At 36.2% G+C, this 21,072-nt stretch overlaps 1 protein-coding gene across 1 annotated transcript in view; it reads right to left on the reverse strand.

Annotated features, from left to right (window-relative positions):
* Window positions 1-1,290: 1,290 nt before the first annotated feature.
* Window positions 1,291-21,072, reverse strand: part of LOC127094313 (DEAD-box ATP-dependent RNA helicase 31) — a 39,770-nt gene continuing 19,988 nt past the window's right edge. Inside the window, exons 3-5 of the mRNA XM_051033164.1 lie at window positions 2,347-2,577; window positions 1,949-2,131; window positions 1,291-1,707 (exon numbers count right to left, since the gene is read on the reverse strand). Coding sequence (XP_050889121.1) covers window positions 1,480-1,707; window positions 1,949-2,131; window positions 2,347-2,577 — 642 coding nt within the window. The 3' untranslated portion in view covers window positions 1,291-1,479. The remainder of the gene's footprint in view (window positions 1,708-1,948; window positions 2,132-2,346; window positions 2,578-21,072) is intronic.

A 21,072-nucleotide genomic window follows, 5' to 3' on the forward strand; every position in this document is an offset into this window, starting at 1 on the left:
CCACAAATGGAGTTCCTCTCTTGAGATCATATTGATGATCCAAGCAGCTCCCATCCTTTGGAATAAGCAATCACATAAGCATAAACTCAAGTAAATCAACAATCAAATGAACTCTTGGAAAGCTCCTCAAGGTATTTTGGATCCCTCCCTCTTAGAAGCTCATGGTAATGGTTCCTCAATTTGGCTCAATGTTGGAATCCCTAGCACAAGAACACACACATTAAAAGGTTCTATCAAACAAAAACAAGAATGAACAAGAAGGAGTTTAGAAGTTGGTCCTTTCAAAGTCTTCTTCAACATTAAGCATTCTAAAGGCCCAATGCCTAGTTGCTCTTTGACTTTTATAGCACTCTAAAGGCCCAATGCCTAGTTGCTCTTTGACTCCAAATCTGCATAGGGAAAGTCCTAAAGTCTAAGTCCATTTGTCCATTTCTTTGTATTTGGTCCACAACAATCAAAACAAAACACAAGCACAATGATATATACACAATTATATGCTCAAGTGAGCAAAAGGCAAATTGCATTAACATAAACATGTGCTCAAGTGAGCAAAGGAAAAAGCAAATGAATAATATGTACAAGAATAATAAATTGCATAAATGTAAAGTGCAAAAAGTAAATGTTAGTGGTTAGTAGTTAGTAGTTACACTACGCCAAATAAGGGAAAAGAGGGCGCTTTTTTGGGCTATAACAGCGCTTTAAAGCGCCCTCTAATCTGGCGCTGACATAGGTAAAGACAACGCTTTTTTCCTGGTGAAAGCGCTCTCTAAAGTGGCTCTTTAAGCCCTTTAAGGGCCACTTTAGAGGGCGCTTTTTAAAGAAAGCGCCCTCTAAAGTGGAAACTTTTAAGGGTTTAGAGGGCGCTTTTACTGGAAAGCGCCCTCTAAAGTGGAAACTTTTAAGGGTTTAGAGGGCGATTTTACTGGAAAGCGCCCTCTAAAGTGGAAATTTAAAGGGTTTAGAGGGCGCTTATTTTGGAAAGCGCCCTCTAAAGTGGGTGGTTATTTAAAAAAAAAAAAATTTAAAAGCGCTATATTTTTTTATTTATTTTAGACAACCTGTATATTGAAGCAGAACACCTAAAACTGTATATTCTTATCATTTTTCAACACACAAAATATTATAAAATAACAATGGGAATGACCAAAGCAAAAACATCAAAATATATTCTTATCATTTTTCAACACACAAAATATAAAACAATTCGAGGTATATGTTTTAAATCATAAACTAATGATTGAATATCTATTTTAGACAGTTTGCATCAGTGATTTACAGTACAAATTCATCTGGCACTGAAGTTTCTGCAGTACTTGTTAAATGATAATTCATCTAGAAGTACAAAATATACAGAAAAAATTACTATGATAGTTGAAATTTAGAAGTTTCAAGTCTTAAAATCAAACTATAAGTGGGGGCATTTCAATTCAAGAACATTTCTCTCTTTCACAAGACTGTTATCAGAAATTGAATGGAAACCTATTTGGAACGTAAACCAGGGATATTTTTAAGACCCATCTTGCCAAGGACAAGCTTAGGAATAGCTGGAGGGCTATCAAGCCCCATGCATCGACTGAACTCATTTGCAAGCTCCACTAACCTATACTTATCTTTCGCCACTTTCTTGTTAGAGTTGTAGTAACCAAGCCATGCCTGATATGCTGCTTCTTTATTTTTCATCTCCACATTGGATAGAGCCCTTTCCACCTGTTAACAATTTAAAATGTAAGTGCATCGTTGGAATCACAATGAGTTTAATGAACTCGAGGTGGCATTGTAATTTTGCTAAAGCTTTAAAATTTAGCTTTTGCCAAAATCATGGTGACACACCGCGATCCTGCCAAACTCGTAGCTAATCGTTGCTCCACATATTGGTTTGTTTATCTAAAAACTAGCTAAAGTATTAGAAGAAAATCAATAATTGTCTCCCTTGTATATCCAAGTATACCTTTTTCTTAGTGTCAGGATCAACTGAAGGGACCGGAGCTTTCCCAATAGGTAAATCTTTTGCAGTAGCTAAAAAGAACTCTTCCCAAGGAGCTAGTAGCCGTATGCCCTGCCCTTCTTTTCCTCTTCGCCCCGTTCTACCTAGTCGATGTATATATTGTTCTCTATCAGCCGGTAGACCAACCTGTTCATTGTAGAAATGGAAGAAACATGAAAATTTGAAATCAATAAAAGCGTTAAATAATTTGGCAAATCATAATCAAAAAGGCTTGCACTTTTAGCAAATGTATGTATTGAGTGTCCTTGCGAGTATGCGTTAAACAGGACAGAAATTCATATGGACACGAGCATGCTGGTAATATAGTCACAAGTGAAACAAGGAAGGAGATCCAAATATACCTGTACAACAAGAGTAACATCTGGATAATCAACTCCACGTGCAGATACATCCGAAGTAACCAAGATGAGACCCTTTGACTTCCGGAATTCATCATAAACTCTGGTTCTATAACTCTTAGGCTTTCTTGAATGGATTTCTCTCACATTCAAGTTCAACTCCCCAAGGAGATCAGCAACAAGTCTTGTGACCATAGCGGTTGTGCAGGAAACAAGAACCTGATAAACCAATAGCTACATTACATATCCTCCAAATCCATGTAAACATGATTGTAAAAGTTAAACTTTGTTGTCAAATCACAGTTTACTAATCCAAAATACTAATCTAAACAGTTCATAGTGAAAGGACAGAGAAAAAATTAAAATACAGTTGGTTGCAGATTAGAAAGCAAACCTTGTAGTCAACATCATCTGCAATGTGCTCCTTCAGAATAGCATAGAGTACCTTTGATTGGTAGAAGGTGTTTTAGATATTGCTGCGTCCTTTTTCTACATCGAGAAACAAATGGAACAGTTGGTGAAATTTAACCCATAATGCCTAGTCTCCATTGCTAGCATTGCAACACAATAATTATTGTTGAGAATACTCAATAAATGTATGAACCAAGAAAAATGAAACCAAAAATGAACAATAGCGAACGTCAGAAAAGAAACCAAGTAATATGAAGATTAGAAAAATACCTATGGTGTCAAAATCGAACAGCTAACAACGAATTAATAGAAGGAGGAAACGTCGTAGATCTAACAGAGGTGGAAAGAGAACGCCTTAGAAGTAGCGAAAATCGTAGCAGTGAGAACCCTAACGTGACAAAGAACGAAAATAACAGAGAGTGAAATAACAAAACGCGCAGTATGTTATAATTTTAATGTTTACTAAAGGGGACCTTAGAGGGCGCTTGTGGAAAAAAAACGCCCTCTAAAGGGGGCCTAAGAGGGCGCTTATGAAAGTGCTCTCTAAGGCTTTCCAAAAGCGCTTTATAAACTGGAAATGAACATGGACTTATAGAGCGCTTTTTTAAAAGCGCCCTCTAAGGGTAACCTTAGAGGGCGCTTTCTAAAAAGCGCCCTGTATTGTTGTCCCTCTATCTCCTCCTTATTTTTTCGCTTCACCTTAGAGGGCGCTTTATTACAAAAGCACCCTCTAAAGTGCGCTGTCTATTCCAGTTGTTCGCTCCTTATTTTTTCGCTTCACTTTAGAGTGCGCTTTTGTAATAAAGCGCCCTCTAAGGTGCGCTGTCTATTCCAGTTTTTGGCGTAGTGTTAGTGTGCCATAAGGCAAATTTAGTGCTATGTTAAGCAATCGTAATTGGACTTATGTAGAAGTCACAACTATCTAAGGCCGGTCAATAATAATGTAGGCAACAACACAAGTTAGAAGTCTTTATTAGTGAACCAAGTTCCAACAACTTGCCATGCCAAAAAGAGAATGGGAAATGATCTTGTATTGGTTTAAGTCCTTTGCATGATTTAGGAAGCAACCTATCCTTAATGCAAATCCATTCACTTGATCAATTGATCAAGATGAATTAGATTTGAATCAAGGAAGATTAAGCCTCCCTAATCAATGCTAACTTATCAACCTTTAACTCATTGATCAAAAAGAAAAAGAAAAAGAAGAAGATGAAGAAGATGGATAAGGGAAATAAAAGGAATAAGGTGCATTAAATGAAATGGAATTTACCAATCAACAAATGTTGACCAATGACATTGAGGATCATGGTCAAACAATCAAAAACAGAAGTGAGATGAAGATTGGAAGTCAAGAAATGAACAAAATACTTTTTGGCCTTTTTAATATTTAAAAATAAACTTGAATTAAAATATTAAAGAAGGGTCAAACTTCAAAATCACTTCAAATCAACTTTGAAAAGTCCAAGTGATTTATCCCAAGTTCAAAAAAGTCAAACAAAGTTTGACAAAAAATTTCAGCACTTTTAAAAGTCAGAAACTATTTTTAATCAATTAAAAATGAATAAAAATAACCTAATTGAACTAAAATCTCAAATAAATATCAAATCAATTAAAAAATTGATGAGAATATTTTTCATAGATCCATCATCATTCAAATAGGTTGAGAAAATATTTTTGTATTTTTTGAATATCAAAAACTATTTAAAATGAATTAAAAATAACCAGAAAAGAGAAAATTCACAAAAAGTATCAAATGATAAAATAAGAAACATAAAAAATCATTTTTAGAAACTAGAATTAAAAAGAGAAATAATGCAATTGGTCCCATATTTTTTGGATTAAAAATGAAAGAGTTATGAATTTTTGAAGTTAAATGAAATAAAAGAAATAAAATGGAAATTATAAAAAATCAGAAAAAACCACGAGCGTCTGATCAAGCCTCATTAATTGATGTGGCTGATCAGAAGGCTCTCAAGTGCACGCTTACCATGTACATGAGTCAAGCGCGTGGTACCATGAGTTAAATGAAGTCAAACATAACAAGGGCCAGGATTAGATCGTGGGAAACACATCCAATGGTTCAGATTCAATCTGGCATGGTGGACGGTGGTGTACACCACCGTCTTCTCCGGCGAGCACACCAGCTCCGGCCAGAGTTGCAGGTTTGCAAAAGTTAACCAAAACTCACGATCCATATACCAAATTAAAGCTGGGGTGATGTACATCACCCCTGTACCATTAGTTTCTCTTCTAGATCCCCACAGTAAGAGAAATCAGAAAGAGAAAAATATGGTGTTCATGCTGAACTACATGGATTTCAAAAATTGAGCATACAGCAATGATGCCTCTACAGAGAGGACTTCAGACAACACAATATCAAGACCAATAGATCAAAGAATAAGGAGTTTCGAAGAAAAAACCAGTTGATGCACACCTTTGACTTGTGAAGCTTTGAGTCCCTTTCCTTGGTTCCTTTTGCCAAACGGAATTTCAATGGATCAGATGATGAAGGTTTAGGAACTTTAGATCTGAAGATTCAACCAAATTCAATTGAATTTCAGATCTGAAATTTTTTGAAGAAAATGGATTTAGTTCCTTTGGTATGGTTGGGAATTCACTCTTGCAGCATTTCAGGCGCCCTTAGGTTAGTTCATAATGAAGCATAGCACATGTATTTATAGCTGGAATTGGCTGAACAAGTGATTTTACTCGTGTGCATGGCAAATGGATTTTCCTTGCATGGGCTTGTATGATCATGTGGAAGGCCCAATGAAGCTTGGAATAACTTGCTAAACTCATGCAGATTGCAAATGGACGTGTACAAGAAGTGTAAACAGCTCATGCATGGCAATTGGAATTGAATTTCACAAAATGCACTAAACCTTCATGCCTTCGAAAATGGTGCTTCCAAACTCCAAATGCGACCTCATGAGTAATGGTTAGAAAGCTTTGTATAAGGAACAAATGATATGTTGATCAAAATTTCAATTGGGCCTTGGAAATTAGTGAATTTTGAGTTTAAAGTGTTAGGTGCAAAACATGCAAAAGTGAAGTTTCCAAATTTGGCCAATGTTCAAGCCCTTCTGTTTTGATGATGCAAGCCTCAAATGGAAAAACCTCCAACATCAAAGTTGTATATCTTTTGAAGTTGGACATTTTTGTCTTTCAATGCATTTAGTCCAAAGTGACCTATAATGTTTTGCATTATCACATGTATTTTCTTTGAGATTATGGAATTTTGTTCAATATAACATTTTAAGTAGACACAATAATCTTTCCAATGCATTTGATCCCGCCTAAAAATCATAAAAATGAATGAGTTATGTTCTTGGGAAGTTGACCCAAAATTAGGGTTTCAGTCAAAATGACCTATAATGTCTTGTAATGGGAGATGACCTTCCAAGCTTCAAATCAATATTTGATGAACATGAAAGTTGTTCATATTGTTCTTAAGAACATTTTTTATTTTGGGATCATCTCCATTTGACTAACCCATAAAAAGTTAGGTCTCAGTGCATTTCAAAATAGTCAGATGAATTGACTGATCAATTTTCCAAGTCCACAACTCATATCTTGATGAATTGATGATTGAGGACACTCAAATAAGTTCAAATATGCATGGAATGATGAATTAAATAACTTCCCTTGATTGTATTTGACCATGGGCTGAGGTTGCTTCATGAGCAAGGCACATTTGGTACACAGATGAATTAGGGTTTCCTTGGAACACAAACCTCAAACCCTTTGACTTGCTTTGATCAAAATGATGAATTGAGATATTAGGGAGACATATTTGATGGATAAGATCTTTGGGAACCATTGTCATGCTTGCCTTCATCTTCTCTTGGCCACATCATTGCACAAAGGATCTCCTAGAAGCTTTGGGCCTTGTGATTGCTCAAGCTACAAACAAGAAATGTTAGTGACATATTTTTGTGCTTTTGGTTAGTGAATAAAAATGAGAAAAGCAATAATATACAATTCAAGCATGATTGGTGATCTCAAACCAACTCACAAGAGATCCCTCCCAGGGATCCCAGATGCTTATGATCCTTGAGGCTTTGCAAATGCAATGCTATGATGCCATGAGGGATCTTAGGGCCAAAATTGGGGTCTTACAGTGACCTGCTCACGCATTTTACCCTATTTTCCCCAGAGTCTCTGTCTCCCTAGTGAGTGTGTTACTCCTATGGATTTTTCGGTTTCTTCTGATTTCTTTTCCTTCTTGGCAATCATTCACCATGAAGATTTTATTTTGCATGCACGCATTTGCATCATGAGGTCTCTTAGGAACCAAAAATCGTCTCTTTGTTATTATTTAAGCCCATTCTACCTCGTCAAGACGAAGATTTTAACCTTCATATCTCCGGCTAGAATGAACTTAAATAGGGGCATCTGTAAGACCCTAATTTTGACCCTAAGATCCCTCATGGCATCATATCATTTGCTCATTGCATTGCCTCAAGGATCATAGCATGTTTGGCTCCTTTACCCTAGGGTTGGGACTTATGTGAGTGGTTTGAGACCACCAAGCATGCTTGAATTGTATATTATTTCTTTTCTTATTTTGATTACTAACCAAAAGCACAAAAATATGTCACTAATTCTTTTTGTTGTGAAGCTCAAGTGATCATGTGCTCCCATGCTCCTAGGAGGCTCCTAAGCTCAATGAAGTGGCTAGATGAAGATAAGAACAAGCATGACAATGGTCCACAAAGCTCTTAATCATCATATATGTCTCCCAAATATCTCAATTTTCCAATTTGATCAAGATAACCCAAAGGTCTTGGGGATTGTTTCCCAAGGAAACCCTAATTCAACTATGCATTGACTGTGCCTTGCTCATGAAGCAACCTTAACCTATGATCAAATTTAATCAAGGGAAGTTCTTTAATTCATTATTTTATGCGTATATGAGCCTATGTGAGTATCCTCAATCATTCATTCATCAAGATTTGAAGTTTGGCCTTGAGAAGTTGACCAGTATCTGACTAAACTGAGGATCACTGAGATACAACGTTTTCTGTGTTTGTCAAATGAAGATGACCCCAAGAGAAAATATGTTCTTAAGAACCATATTAAAAACTTTCATGTTCATCAAAAATCCATTTGAAACTTGGAAGGTCATCATTCATTTCAAAACATTATAGGTCATTTTGACTGAAACCCTAATTTTAGGTCAACTTCCCAGGGACCTAACTTCCTTATTTTTTATGATTTTGATGTGATACCAATTGAATTGGAAATATTAAGATGTCTACTTCAAATGTTATGTCGGACAAATTTCATAATCCTAAAAGAAACACATGTGATAATACAAAACATTATAGGTCACTTTGGACCAAAGTCATTGAATTTGAAAAATATCCAACTTCAAGTTCCCATAACTTTCTCATGAAAAATACAAACGATGCAAAATTTAAGTCTAAATTGATCATCTTGAAAATCTTTACAACTTTGATTTTGGAGGTGTTTCCATTTGAGGCTTGCATCATTGAAACAGAAGGGCTTGAAGTTGCTTGTTTTTGGCAAATTTTTCAAAGGGGAACCTAAACATGTTTTGTACCCGAAACTTCACAGCCAATTTTCATAAATTTCCAAACTCCAAATGATTTTTTTCCCAACATGACTTTTGTTCCTTGTTTTAAGAGATTTCCAACCATTACTCACATGGCCATTTTTTGATTTTCCATGTGGGAGTTTCGAAGAGCTACATGTTTATGTGCATTTTGGCATTTCACTTCATAACTTCATGTGCAAGCAAGTACCAGGCCAATTGCACGTCCAATTTAACTCATTTTGATCTCAGCATGCATTTCCATTCACTCTTGGGCTTTGCACGCGCCTGTACAGGCCCATGCATGGAAGCTCCAATTTTGATGCACACGAGCATTGCACCACTTTGCCTCCATTCCAGCTATAATTAGAAGTGCAACCTCATTCAAAATTCAACCACAAGGAGATCTGAAACGCTGCTGAAGTGAAAACCCAACCCTCACTCACAGGAATTTCAGTTTTCATTTTCAATTTCAAGCTTGAATTTCAACATCATTAGTTGATCTTCAAGTCTTAATTCCTTGACCTTGCACCACCATCACACTTCCAGATCAAAATTGGACAAGAGCTTGGACAATTCGTGTTGTTTGAAGCTCCATTTTAGAGGTAGATCACTAAACTTTTTTGATTCAGATCTTGAAATACAATGTGAATTGCTTGAGTTTGTGTTATTTTCTGAAGTCCTCAAGCATGAGGCAGGCCGGTGGTGGTCTTAATATCAAGAATCGTGCCATTTCAGTTTGTGTACCATGATCTTCAAGCTCATGTTTCTCTTTAAATAGGAATATTGAGGAGAATCCATGGTTACAGGGGTGATGTACATCACCTCAGCTTTATTTTGATACCTTGCTTTTTCATTTTCATTAAGGTTGAAATCACTGCGCGTGGTGGCCGGAATCAGTTGGCTGGCCAGAGAAGATGGTGGTTTCCACCACCATCCCCACGTGGGAGCTTCAGGTCCATTGGATCTTGAGGAAATGTTATAATCTTGGCCTTCCATTTGTTTGACTTCTTTTAATTCAATGAACTGCGCGCTTGACTTGAGCACATGGTATGACCGCGCCTCTAAGACATGAGATGTGTCCACGTCAATTAATGAAACATCCAAGGGCGTTGGTTTTTCTTGATTTTCTTATTTTTGTTTTAATTTCATTTAATTCCTTTTATTTTCAAAAATTCATAAATATTTTATTTGAAGTCACAAAAATATGAGACCAATGCCAAAAAAATTCTTGAAAAATCTAGTTTCATATTTTGATTTTTAATTATTTTTGTGACTTCATTTAATATTTTTTGTGAATTATTTGGTTTTTATTAGTTTTAATTCATTTTAAAATACTTTTTGATATTTGAAAAATCCAAAAATATTTTCTTAACACATATGAATCATGATAGGTCAATGAAAAATCCAAAAATATTTTCTTAACACATATGAATCATGATAGGTCAATGAAAAATAGTCTCATCAATTTCTTAATTGATTTGAGATTTATTTGAGATTTTAATTCATATTGTGTTATTTTCATTGTTTTTAATTGTTTTAAAATAGTTTCTGATTTCAAAAATTATTGCAAAAATTTGTCAAAGCTTGTTTAACCATGTTAGACCTATGAGAATTTAATTGGACTTGTTCAAGTTGATTTCAATTGAATTTGAGGTTTGACCATATTTTGTCCATTTTATTTTTGCATTTATTTTTAATTCAAAAATACCAAAAAAATATGTTTGACTTGTTGACTTCTAATCTTCATTTCTCTTCTGTTTAGCATTGGTTGATGATGATTTGATTCACTTTTGACCAATTGTGTTTGACACTTTATTTCTTTTTCCATTCATTTCATCTTCATCTCATTTCTTTTTTATTTTGGCCAATGAGTTAATGTCTTATGGTTGGTCTTGACATATGAGAGGTTTAACCTTCTTTGATCCAAATCAAACTCAACTTGATCCAAGATCAAGTGAGTTGCTTTGTGTCCAAGATAGGTTGCTTCTTGGTCAAGCAAAAAACCTAAAGTCCATACAAGGCTTTTCTCTTTTCTTTTGGCATTGCAAGTTTTTGGAGCTTGACTTACTAGTCATGATCTCTAACTTGTGTTTATTTGCCTATAATTTTATTGACCGACCTCAGATAGGTGTGACTACTACATTAGTCCACTTACGATTGCTTAACATAGCGCTAAATTGTCTTATGACCAACTAACATAACCATACTAACTACTAACTTTAATTTGAAAATTTAATTTCTTGCAATTTACTTTAATGCAATTTACTTTCTTGCTCATTTATTCATATTGCCTTTTCACTTTGCTCACTTGAGCACATATTTTATGTTTATGTCATTTTCCTTTTTGCTCATTTAAGCCCATTATTGTATATAAATATATTGTTGCCTTGTGATTGTTTTGTCTTTGTTTGTGTGAATCCAATGCAAAAGGAGAAAGGACTTAGAATTAGGACTTACCTATGCTTAAAGGAGTTCAAGAGAAACTAGGCCTCATGTCTTTAGAATGCTAAATTTGTTGAAGAGCAACTAGGCCTCATGCCTTTAGAATGCTAAATCTCAAAGTTGACTTCAAAGGACCCCTAATCTAAACTCATTATTTGTCCATTTCTCTTATTGTGTTGTGAACTTTTTGATGTTAGCTCTTGTGTGATAGGGATTCCATCTTGAGATAGTAAGAAGGACCATTGTCATGAGTAGCCAAGTTAAGAGAGACAAGCGAAATGGAAGTCCTAGGAGCTTGAATCTATAATTGTGTGATTGCTTGTTGTTTGCTAAGTCCAAAGGAAAGGAGCATCTTGAATCATTTCTATGATCTCAAGAAAAGGAACTCCAAGGGTTTTATCTCTTATCTTATCTTTGTATGCTCTAGGACTAGCCACTCTCTTCTTCTCCTCACTCTAACCCAAGCCAAACTCTTTTTGTGTAAACTTTGACATTGTTTTCAAATTAGAAACCTAGGCCTTATGCCTTTGACTTTTCAAAATCTTTTCATTAATACTCATTGTGAATAAATATTAATTCAAATTTGACTTCATTTTGTAAAATGAATCTAACTTGTAAGTACAACTCACTTCAAGTTGTTTTTGGGGTTCCAATGTCCACCTTTGTTAAAACCTTTTCATAAACATTAGTCATATGTTTGAGTTATCATAGTGGTTGATGTAAACCTCACCTTATCCTTAGTGATTGGACTATAAGTCTTCTATACTTATTATAGGGTGGATCCCTCACTAGTATGTTGAAGCTCTCCTCACATGGTGGATTGTTGGTTTAGGTTGAGTTTTCTCCGTTTGATAACAAAAGACCTTAAGGCTTTTGGTCAAATCAATTCACCAATCTTTTGAGATTTTTTACCCCGAACTACGAGGTTTTGATCCTACCTTTGTGATGGTACGTAGGCAATGGGTTCATCCATTCAAACAACAAAATTGTAAATAATAATATATTCTCTTCTCATCCCTCCAATCTTTTGCACATATTTTCACAAATACCAACCTACAACACACATTTTGCGAAAAGAGGTTCCCTTAGAGTACTAAGGATGTTTTGGGTGCATAAAACCTTCCCATTTCATAACCAACCCCCTTACCCAGATCTCTGACATTTTTATTAGTTTTTGATTTGATAAAACTTCTTACTTGGCTTTTGTTCGCTTTTTAGCCATTCCTTTGGACAAATAAAAGTGCGGTGGCGACTCGAATTGTATGTTTACTTTTGGTTTAGTCAATAAAACATAAGGTAATGAATACCCCGCTACACAAACCCACTGCTAGCCCATGGAAATTCATCTGTTAATATGGTAGACGGCTGCCCTGGGGAGTTCAAAGTGTTTGATGTCCGTTTCATCAGAAGGTCTTTAGTGACGATGCATAAGGACATTTATATGGTAAGCGATTGTGAGCATGACCATGATGGTTGTGCTATCTGCAGTGTTAACCCAAGGGGTTGTATGGTAGTAAAAAGAGACATCCAGCGGTTGATCAATGAAGGTATGATTCAAATTGTTCAATCCTGTCACGTAGATGACGATGTGAATGTCATCGTGCCAGTGTTTAAGAATCCAGAAAGAGTAGTAATTCAGTATGACAGCAGTAATAGTAACAACATCAGTCAAAGATCGGTATCACCGTTGGTCATACGGTTAGTGGGTCCAGTCCCGTATTCATCCGATAAGGTTGTTCCGTATCAGTACAATTCAACAATGTTGAAAGATGGTCAAGAGGTTCCATTGCCTACGACCAGCTTTGTAGTAAGCATTATTGATGTTACTAAAGTGACCCGTAGCGGTCGAGTGTTTGGGTCGGTGTTCCCAAAAGATAAGGAAGAATCAACTGTCAGTAAGAAGGTGGAAATGCCTACAGTAGATCCAGCTAGTGCTTCAAAGTGTCAGTCTGGTGAACCCAACAATTTGAAGGCTAATGATGATGATGAGGTACTCCGTTTGATCAAGAAAAGCGAGTTTAATATGGTGGAGCAACTGCTCCAAACCCCCTCAAAGATTTCAGTACTGTCTCTACTTATGAATTCAGAAGCACTTCAGAGAGTTCTAGAGCAAGCATTTATGGAACATGATGTTACGGTGGATCAATTTAATCATATAGTAGCTAACATCACTTCCTACAACAATCTCAGCTTTTGTGATGAAGAACTCCCTAAGGAGGGTAGGAATCATAATTTGGCCTTGCATATCTCCATGAATTGCAAAGATGATGCTTTGTCCAATGATGCTTTGTCCAATGTGCTTGTTGACACCGGATCTTCGTTGAATGTGCTGCCAAAGACAACATTGTTAAAGTTATCATATCAAGGAGCGCCCATGAGATATAGTGGTGTAATCGTCAAAGCTTTTGACGGTTCATGCAAAACAGTGATAGGAGAAGTGGACCTTCTAGTAAAGATAGGTCCGAGTTACTTCCAAATTACTTTCCAAGTAATGGATATCCACCCGGCCTATAGTTGTCTGTTAGGAAGGCCATGGGTCCATGAGGCAGGAGCTGTTACCTCCATGTTGCATCAGAAACTCAAATTTGCGAAGAATGGAAAGCTTGTTATTGTTGGAGGGGAAAAGGCATTATTAGTTAGCCATTTGTCATCTTTCTCTTATGTTGAAGTTGAGGATGAGGTTGGAACTTCGTTCCAAGCCTTATCTATTGTTGTTGAAAAGAGAGTTGGGGCACCTATGTCCTCATTGAAAGATGCAAGGAAAATTGTTGAAGAAGGTAATGTGGATCAGTGGGGGCGCATGGTAGAGGTCTCTGACAACAAAGGTAGAACCGGTCTGGGTTTTCAGCAAGGTTCATCAATTCCTAGGTCTGAGGATATGTAACTTAGCTTTCATAGTGGAGGGTTCATTCATGGCAATGAACAACACTTAGTTGTTGTGCTAGAGGATGACAAAGAGGAATACTACACCAATTTTGTGACGCATGGAAAGGCTTGCAACAATTGGACAGTTGTTGACATTCCTATTATTTTGCATCAATATAAGTAATTTCTTTTATTTATTTTTAAAAAAAAAACCTTCTCCTATGCCTAAGGGAGAAGTGAACATTGTTGGACACTTTCAAATTTGATCATCAATAAAATTAATTCTATTCATCCACATCTATGATGTTTTGTTTTTACTTTTTGCTTTACTCTGGAAATGGTAATCACAAAAAACATAAATAAACAATATAATTGTCCATCTGCATAATGTTTGGTCACAAATTCACTTCTCTAAAATCAAAATATCAAATCATTATGCAGGTTGGTTTCTAACCCCTTAAATACAATGATCCTTCTCCTTCTCCAAATTTTGAATTCCATGTGTTTGAGGCCGAGGAGGAAAGTGATGAAGAAGTGAGTGATGAATTGTCTCGTCTTCTTGAGCATGAAGAAAAAGCCATTCAGTCGTTCGAAGAGCAGATTGAGTTAGTCAACTTGGGTTCAAAAGATGATATGAAGGAAGTCAAGATTGGGTCTCGACTGCATCCAGATGCGAAGAAGGGGTTGGTTGATCTTCTTTGAGAGTATTCAGATGTGTTTGCTTGGTCCTATCAAGACATGCCTGGTTTGGATTCTGAGATTTTGGAGCATAGATTGTCGTTGAAGCTAGAATGTCCACCAGCCAAGCAGAAGTTGAGAAGAACGCATCCTGATATAGCAGTGAAGATCAAAGAAGAAGTGCAAAAGCAAATTGATGTCGGTTTCCTCGTGACCGCTGAATATCCGCAATGGGTGGCAAATATTATGCTTGTGCCAAAGAAAGATGGAAAAGTCCGCATGTGTGTCGATTATAGATATTTGAATAAAGTCAGTCCAAAAGATGATTTCCCTCTGCCGCACATTGATATGTTGGTAGACAATACTGCTAAATTCAAAGTCTTTTCGTTTATGGATGGATTTTCCGGATATAATCAGATCAAGATGGCACCCAAAGATATGGAGAAGACCATATTCATTACACCTTGGGGAACATTCTGTTATAGAGTGATGCCTTTCGGTTTGAAGAATGCTGGTGCAACTTATCAAAGATCAATGACTACTCTTTTTCATGATATGATGCATAAAGAGATTGAAGTTTATGTCGATGACATGATTGCTAAATCAATTGATGAAGAGGAACACGTTGAACATTTGTTGAAGCTATTCTAGAATTTGAGGAAGTATAAACTCCGCTTGAATCCCAATAATTGTACTTTTGATGTTCGTTCCGGTAAGTTGTTGGGCTTTATTGTCACCGAGAAGGGTATTAAAGTTGATCCTGCCAAGGTCAAAGCAATACAAGAGTGTAAGAACAAAAATAGTTCTACAACAGACTCCAGGATTTTGATGATAACAAAGGATGAAACCAAAATTGGCACTCTAACGAAAAGTTTCTAAGTGTGCAGGACTCTGAACAAGAACAAAGGAATCTGGTCGCTTTATCAGATACAGAATAAAATCAGATACAAAGTACCAAAATATCAGAAGCATCTGAAGTGGAAACGCTCCCTAGAAGTTCTGACTCCGAGCAAAACAACATATCATAATATCAGAAGCATCTGAAGAAGAAGCACACCCCAGAAGTTCTGACTCTGAGCAACAGCATATCAGAACACCAGAAGCTCTCAACTTCCTCTGAAGTCAACACTGATGATCTAAAAAGACCAAGACTATCAGAAGCTCTAATGTCATTTCTCAGATCTCAGATTAATAGGGTAATTCAGACTCTGACGAAGAGTTTCCTTATCCAGAGTAACGGCAACTTCAACTTCAAAGGGAAAGAAACCATATTTGGAAAGAAGTTATTCAGGGAGACAAACTTGTTTTGGCAAGAAACAACAGAAGTTATGGCATTAAAATCTCATCAAGACAAAATATCTGCCATCACTACAACGGTCCTTTCACCTCTATATAAAGGACGGCAAACCTCATTGAGAGACACACCTGAATGCACAGAAATACTCTACTCTCTCTCTTAAATCTTTCACGAGCTTTTGCTCATAACGTGAAACTTCTTACTTGCTCAAATTCTGTAATATTTGCTTTAGCCTAGAAGCATTCTAGATTACAAATTATGTTTTACCTAAATTGATTTTTATTCCTCAAGTGACTCTACGCAGTCTGTATACTTGAGAGGACTAAGAGATCTTTCTCTTAGACGTTGGTTGTAATAATCTTTCAAGATTAGTGGATTAAGTCCTTGTTGAAGGCGAAATCACCTTGGCCGGATGGACTGGAGTAGCTTTGTGTTATAAGCTGTAGCGGTGTATTCGTCACTTTATGATTTATTGATTAAACCAAAAGCAAAGCATACAAAGAATCGAGTCGCCACCGCACTTTTATTTATCCAAAGGAATGGCTAAAAAGCGAACAAAAGCCTAAGAAGTTTTACACATAGAAAACTAATGAAAAGATCAGAGGTCTGGGTAAGGGGTTAATTACGCAATGGGAAGGTGTTAGGCACCCAAAACGTCCTAGGTACTCCTAGGGAGCCCTTTTCACAACTTGTTGTACGAAATGTTATTTGTTCACTAAATATTTATTGTGTAAACATGATTGAAGGGATGAGAAAAGAATATACAAGTTATTATTTTTGTCTTTGAACGGATGAACCCGTTGCCTACGTACCTTTCCATGGAAGGTAAGGATCAAAACGCCGTAGTTCGGCTAAAAGATTTCCAAAATATGAGTGGGTTGATTTTAAACAAAAGCCCTAAGGTCTTTCGTTATCCACGGGAGAAAACTCAACCTTATACAAATAACAAGTCCACCATGTGAGAAAAGCTTCAACTTGCTAGTGAGGGGTTAACCCTATAATAAGCAAGGAAGTCTTACAATTCAATCACTAAGGACAAAAGGTGAGATTAACATCAACCAACTAGGATAAATCAAACCTATGGCTAATGTATGAAAACTTATCAAGAATGGACAAAGCCACAAAACAATTGAGTGAGTGAAATTAACCAATTAGGATTATTCACAAAAGTGGTCAAAGTGTGATTAGAATTCAATTCAAATGAAGTATTATGAAAATGAAGTTTGAAAAATCAGAGGCTTAAGGCCTAGGTTTCTAGTTTGAAAACAAGTGAAAATGTTTGCACAATAGTTTTTAGGCTTCAAGTTAGCATGCGAATGGAGGTTTAAAGAAACAAAAGGTGGGAGGGTGAGGAAGTAAAACTTCTTAGATGTTCACCTCTTGAGATCATATATAGATGATTCAAGTGATTCCTTTGGAATAGGCAACAATGCAAGTAACAGACGGATAAAGTAAATGGATACCGGATGCCAATCAATGGACTTATTCCAATCTCACAAAGCAAAATGGATACCGGATGCCAATCAATGGACTTATACCAATCTCCCAAAGAAAAAAGAAACATGGATACCAGATGTCAATCAATGGACTTATACCAATCTCCCAAAGCAAAAAGAAACATGGATACCAGATGCCAATCAATGGACTTATACTAGTCTCACAAAGAATGATCATAGGAAACAAATGCCAATAGTTGGGCTTACAATTGACTCCTCACAGAAAACAAATAACAAGTGCAATAAGCAAGAGGAAACAAGTTGCCAATAAATGGTCTTACACTCGACTCCAAGGAAAGGAATGCCAATGAATGGTCTTAGTTCCAAATCCCACCAGATCATAGGAAACAACTGCCAATAGCTGGACTTACAATTGACTCCTCAATGGACAAAACAGAATGTCACAAAGATATGAACAATGATTATGAAATGATATACCAGTAATGATGATAAATGCTCAAAGGCACACTCAAGCAAATATGCACAGATGAATCAAGTAAGCAAACAAACAAGTCAATTAGCACACACTATATACAATCAATTAGGCTCAAGCAAGGTTAGGCTTTACAGCCAACTGGAATGGGTATTTTGTGCTCTTAATCCTAACATTGAGAGTTAGGATGAAGCAGATGAAATGGAGATGAGGGGTGTGCCTCATAGCTCTTATCCCTGGTCAGGGAGAGCTTCAAACAATGGAAAGTGTGGGAGTTCAGAAAGTTGGAACTCTTCTCCACAAATGATTGACTCTATAAGATCTTGGGTTTTTATTCACCATGCATCAACACATGGTGTGAGCAAGGTGAATGACACACTGAGTAGCAGGAGATGGATTACACATCTCTTTTATCTGCCAATTGCCTCATAAGAGGACTTTTCCTGCTTGGCACAAAGTTAAACAAGCACAAACATTGTCTCTTAAGGAGGGCTTCAGACAGGTGCCTACCAATAACAGTAGGTCTTCCAGACTACATGAAGATTAGAGATTATACCTAAGTGGTTAAGCAACCAAGCAAAGCAAATTTCACAATGAACTTAAAGCAACTTATGTACCTGTGGAAACACTAAACAAATCAGTACAATGCTCAGACAAACAGACAACAGTCAATAAGCAACAGACAATCCCAATGTACAAAATGTGTAAGCCAAAAGGCAAACTCAAATGAGTTAGCATCAACCTACAAAACACACAAGTGTTAGTAATCAAAATCAAGCATCAATACTCAAATGATGAAGCATCACCAACTATGGAACTTGGATGTTCAACCTGAAATCAAAGCTCAAATGTAAGCCACAAACCACTAGGTCAAAGCCTAGGGTCAAAGATGGAGAAAAAATTTAAAACAGGAGCTGAAATTTAACACAAAGCAACTCCAAACACATATTGACATATTCCAAAAGGTCTCACATCAAAATCATTCACCAAAAGTATTTCATGATCAAAAGAAGTTCAAGGCAATTTCAAAGCTCATATGTGATCAACATGAATGAAAAATTCAAATCAAAACAGAAATGATTCAAATAAATCTGGAAAAAATCATGCACATTCCAGACATCTAACATGATCAACATACAAAAAATCAGAAGCATTGGAGATCATTTGGTATGGAAAGCACATGGCACAAGTTGAACATTCAAAGGTGTGACACAAATTGTCACACCAAGTTAGCACATGCATAAAACAGAAATGGTGCATAGGAAAAATACCAAACCAAAACCAAAATGTCAAGCAATGCGTCTAGTTTCATCATGCAAAATTTCACATTCATTGGATAAGAAACAAGCATTTCATGATAGGATAAGCAAGGCAAGGTCAAATATGGACATATGATCAATCATTCTAGCACAAAATAATATCCAGCCAAGCACAACTTTGGAAATTATGATGATAAAAAAAGTAGACAAACCAAGGATCACAATGCAAAAAAAACAGGTATTTTTTTGGATCAATTTTCAAATTGTTATGATTTTTACAAGTTGGAAAAAATAAAAAAAAAAGCATGTGAAGCACATAGTATGATTATGGAGGGAAAATGAGAAAAATGATAAAGCATTTGAAATTTTTCACTCGCCGGGACTCGAACCAGGTGCATATTCAAATTTGAGCGCTCAATCAAAACGACACCGTTTATACCTAAACCCTAGCGCGCCAAAAAATTCGTAGCTAATTCAAAGTTTCGTAGCACAATCAAAGCAATTTCGTAGCAAATTCTAGAAATGGTGAAGTTCATAGGTTGAAGATGAAGATCATGATGATCTTCATCTGGATTTTCCAGATTTTAAAAAATATGTCCAGAAATCACAATCAAACACAGCATTCGAATCATCATGTCATGTACATGCAAGATCCATAAACCATTCATACAAAAACATCAAAACAAACACGGATCGAAGAGAATAAAATTCATCATCAAACTTTCAATCATCCATAACTAACTCAAAACAGCACCAAATCACACGATTCAAAGCTCAAATTCATCAGCATGCTTAGATCTACAATAATATGGCCATGGATTTCAGAATTAAGAGATAAGAATTATGACCTCTTGAAGTGCAGATTCGGATTTGGCTTGTTTCAAGGCTTGTGATAGCTCCAATGTTCCTCTATGATGCTCAGTGAGATGATTAATGGAGAGAATGAAGTTCAAACACACTTGAATTCAGCAGATTTTGAAATCACCATGGATGCTTCAAGCTTCGAGTATGCTTCAATATGGCACCAATTTCTTCAATTCCACGTTCAAACTTGTTCAATAAAGCTTCATGATCATGAATCTAGCACTAGAAAAGGCTTGGATGTGAAGAATTTGGAAGAAATTTTGAGAGAAAATTTTTGGTGATTTTGGATCTAGATCTGAAAAATGGTAGTATTTTTTTTGACCAAAACAGTTATGCTTAACCTTATATATGCTATGCTAATCATGTTTAAAACCTGTTTAAGCCAAAGCTAATTGGAATTAATTAAGTTTTAAGGTGTATGCACAAATTGGATTTTCACCCCCATGCATGGAATGCATGTGTGAACAGTGCACGAATCTGATCCATTTTCACTTAAAATCAATTTTTAAAACCAATGGTAATGGAAAAAAGTTCAAACAATGGTTCATTTTTGAATTTTGTAATTTCCCTCCAAAAAGTTATGCTCATTTGAATTCTCAAGCACACTTTGCCATGATTTGATCATATCTCCTCAACCACACATTAGAAATCCATGATCTTGGACATTTTGGAAATGGGAGAGAAAGATCTACAAATTTCATGTTCAACAAAATTTCATTTGAAGCCTTCTTGATGATGTAATATTGAGTTGAAGTTGGTTCAAAATCTTTCCATTTTTGGAAAGTTCAAATTATAGGTCACTTGCTATTTTTTGGAAATTCTTAACCTGACTTCAAATTCTTCAATGTGAGTGTTCGAAATGTCAAATGAGACTTGTTTGAACATGAATGAAGTATTTCTAATCACTTCCCACCTCCAAATCCACAGTTGACCTTGCAGTTGACTTTCTAGGTCTTCAGATGACTTGACAATGTTCTGATGAGATTCAAGCCTCTACCACTTGGGATTTTGCTTCAAAATGACATCATAGCTCATATGAACTCTTGTGAATGACTGTGGGGTCCAAATCTCAAGAATGACCACCATCTATTGCTCAATGAATGCTTTTGATTGTCCTGACCTGTTATTGCTTCATCTGTAAGACAAATGTTAGATGACATATTTTTGTACTTTTTGTTAGTGATAAAAGGAAAAGCAAATGATATACAAATGCAAACATGCTTGGTGATCAAGAATCACTCTCAAAAAGATGACCCACCCACAGGGAAGGAAGCAAGGTGTCCAATGATCCTTGAGGCAATGCAATGATATGATATGATGCCATGAGGGATCTTAGGGACAAAAATTGGGGTCTTATATAAGCGAACTAGTATAAAATCCTGTGTGATTTTATTTTGCAAAAGCGCTTATTTTCCAAAACAATT

Source organism: Lathyrus oleraceus, chromosome 6, assembly GCF_024323335.1.
Source record: "Lathyrus oleraceus cultivar Zhongwan6 chromosome 6, CAAS_Psat_ZW6_1.0, whole genome shotgun sequence".
In the NCBI taxonomy this organism is placed as follows: Eukaryota; Viridiplantae; Streptophyta; class Magnoliopsida; order Fabales; family Fabaceae; genus Lathyrus; species Lathyrus oleraceus.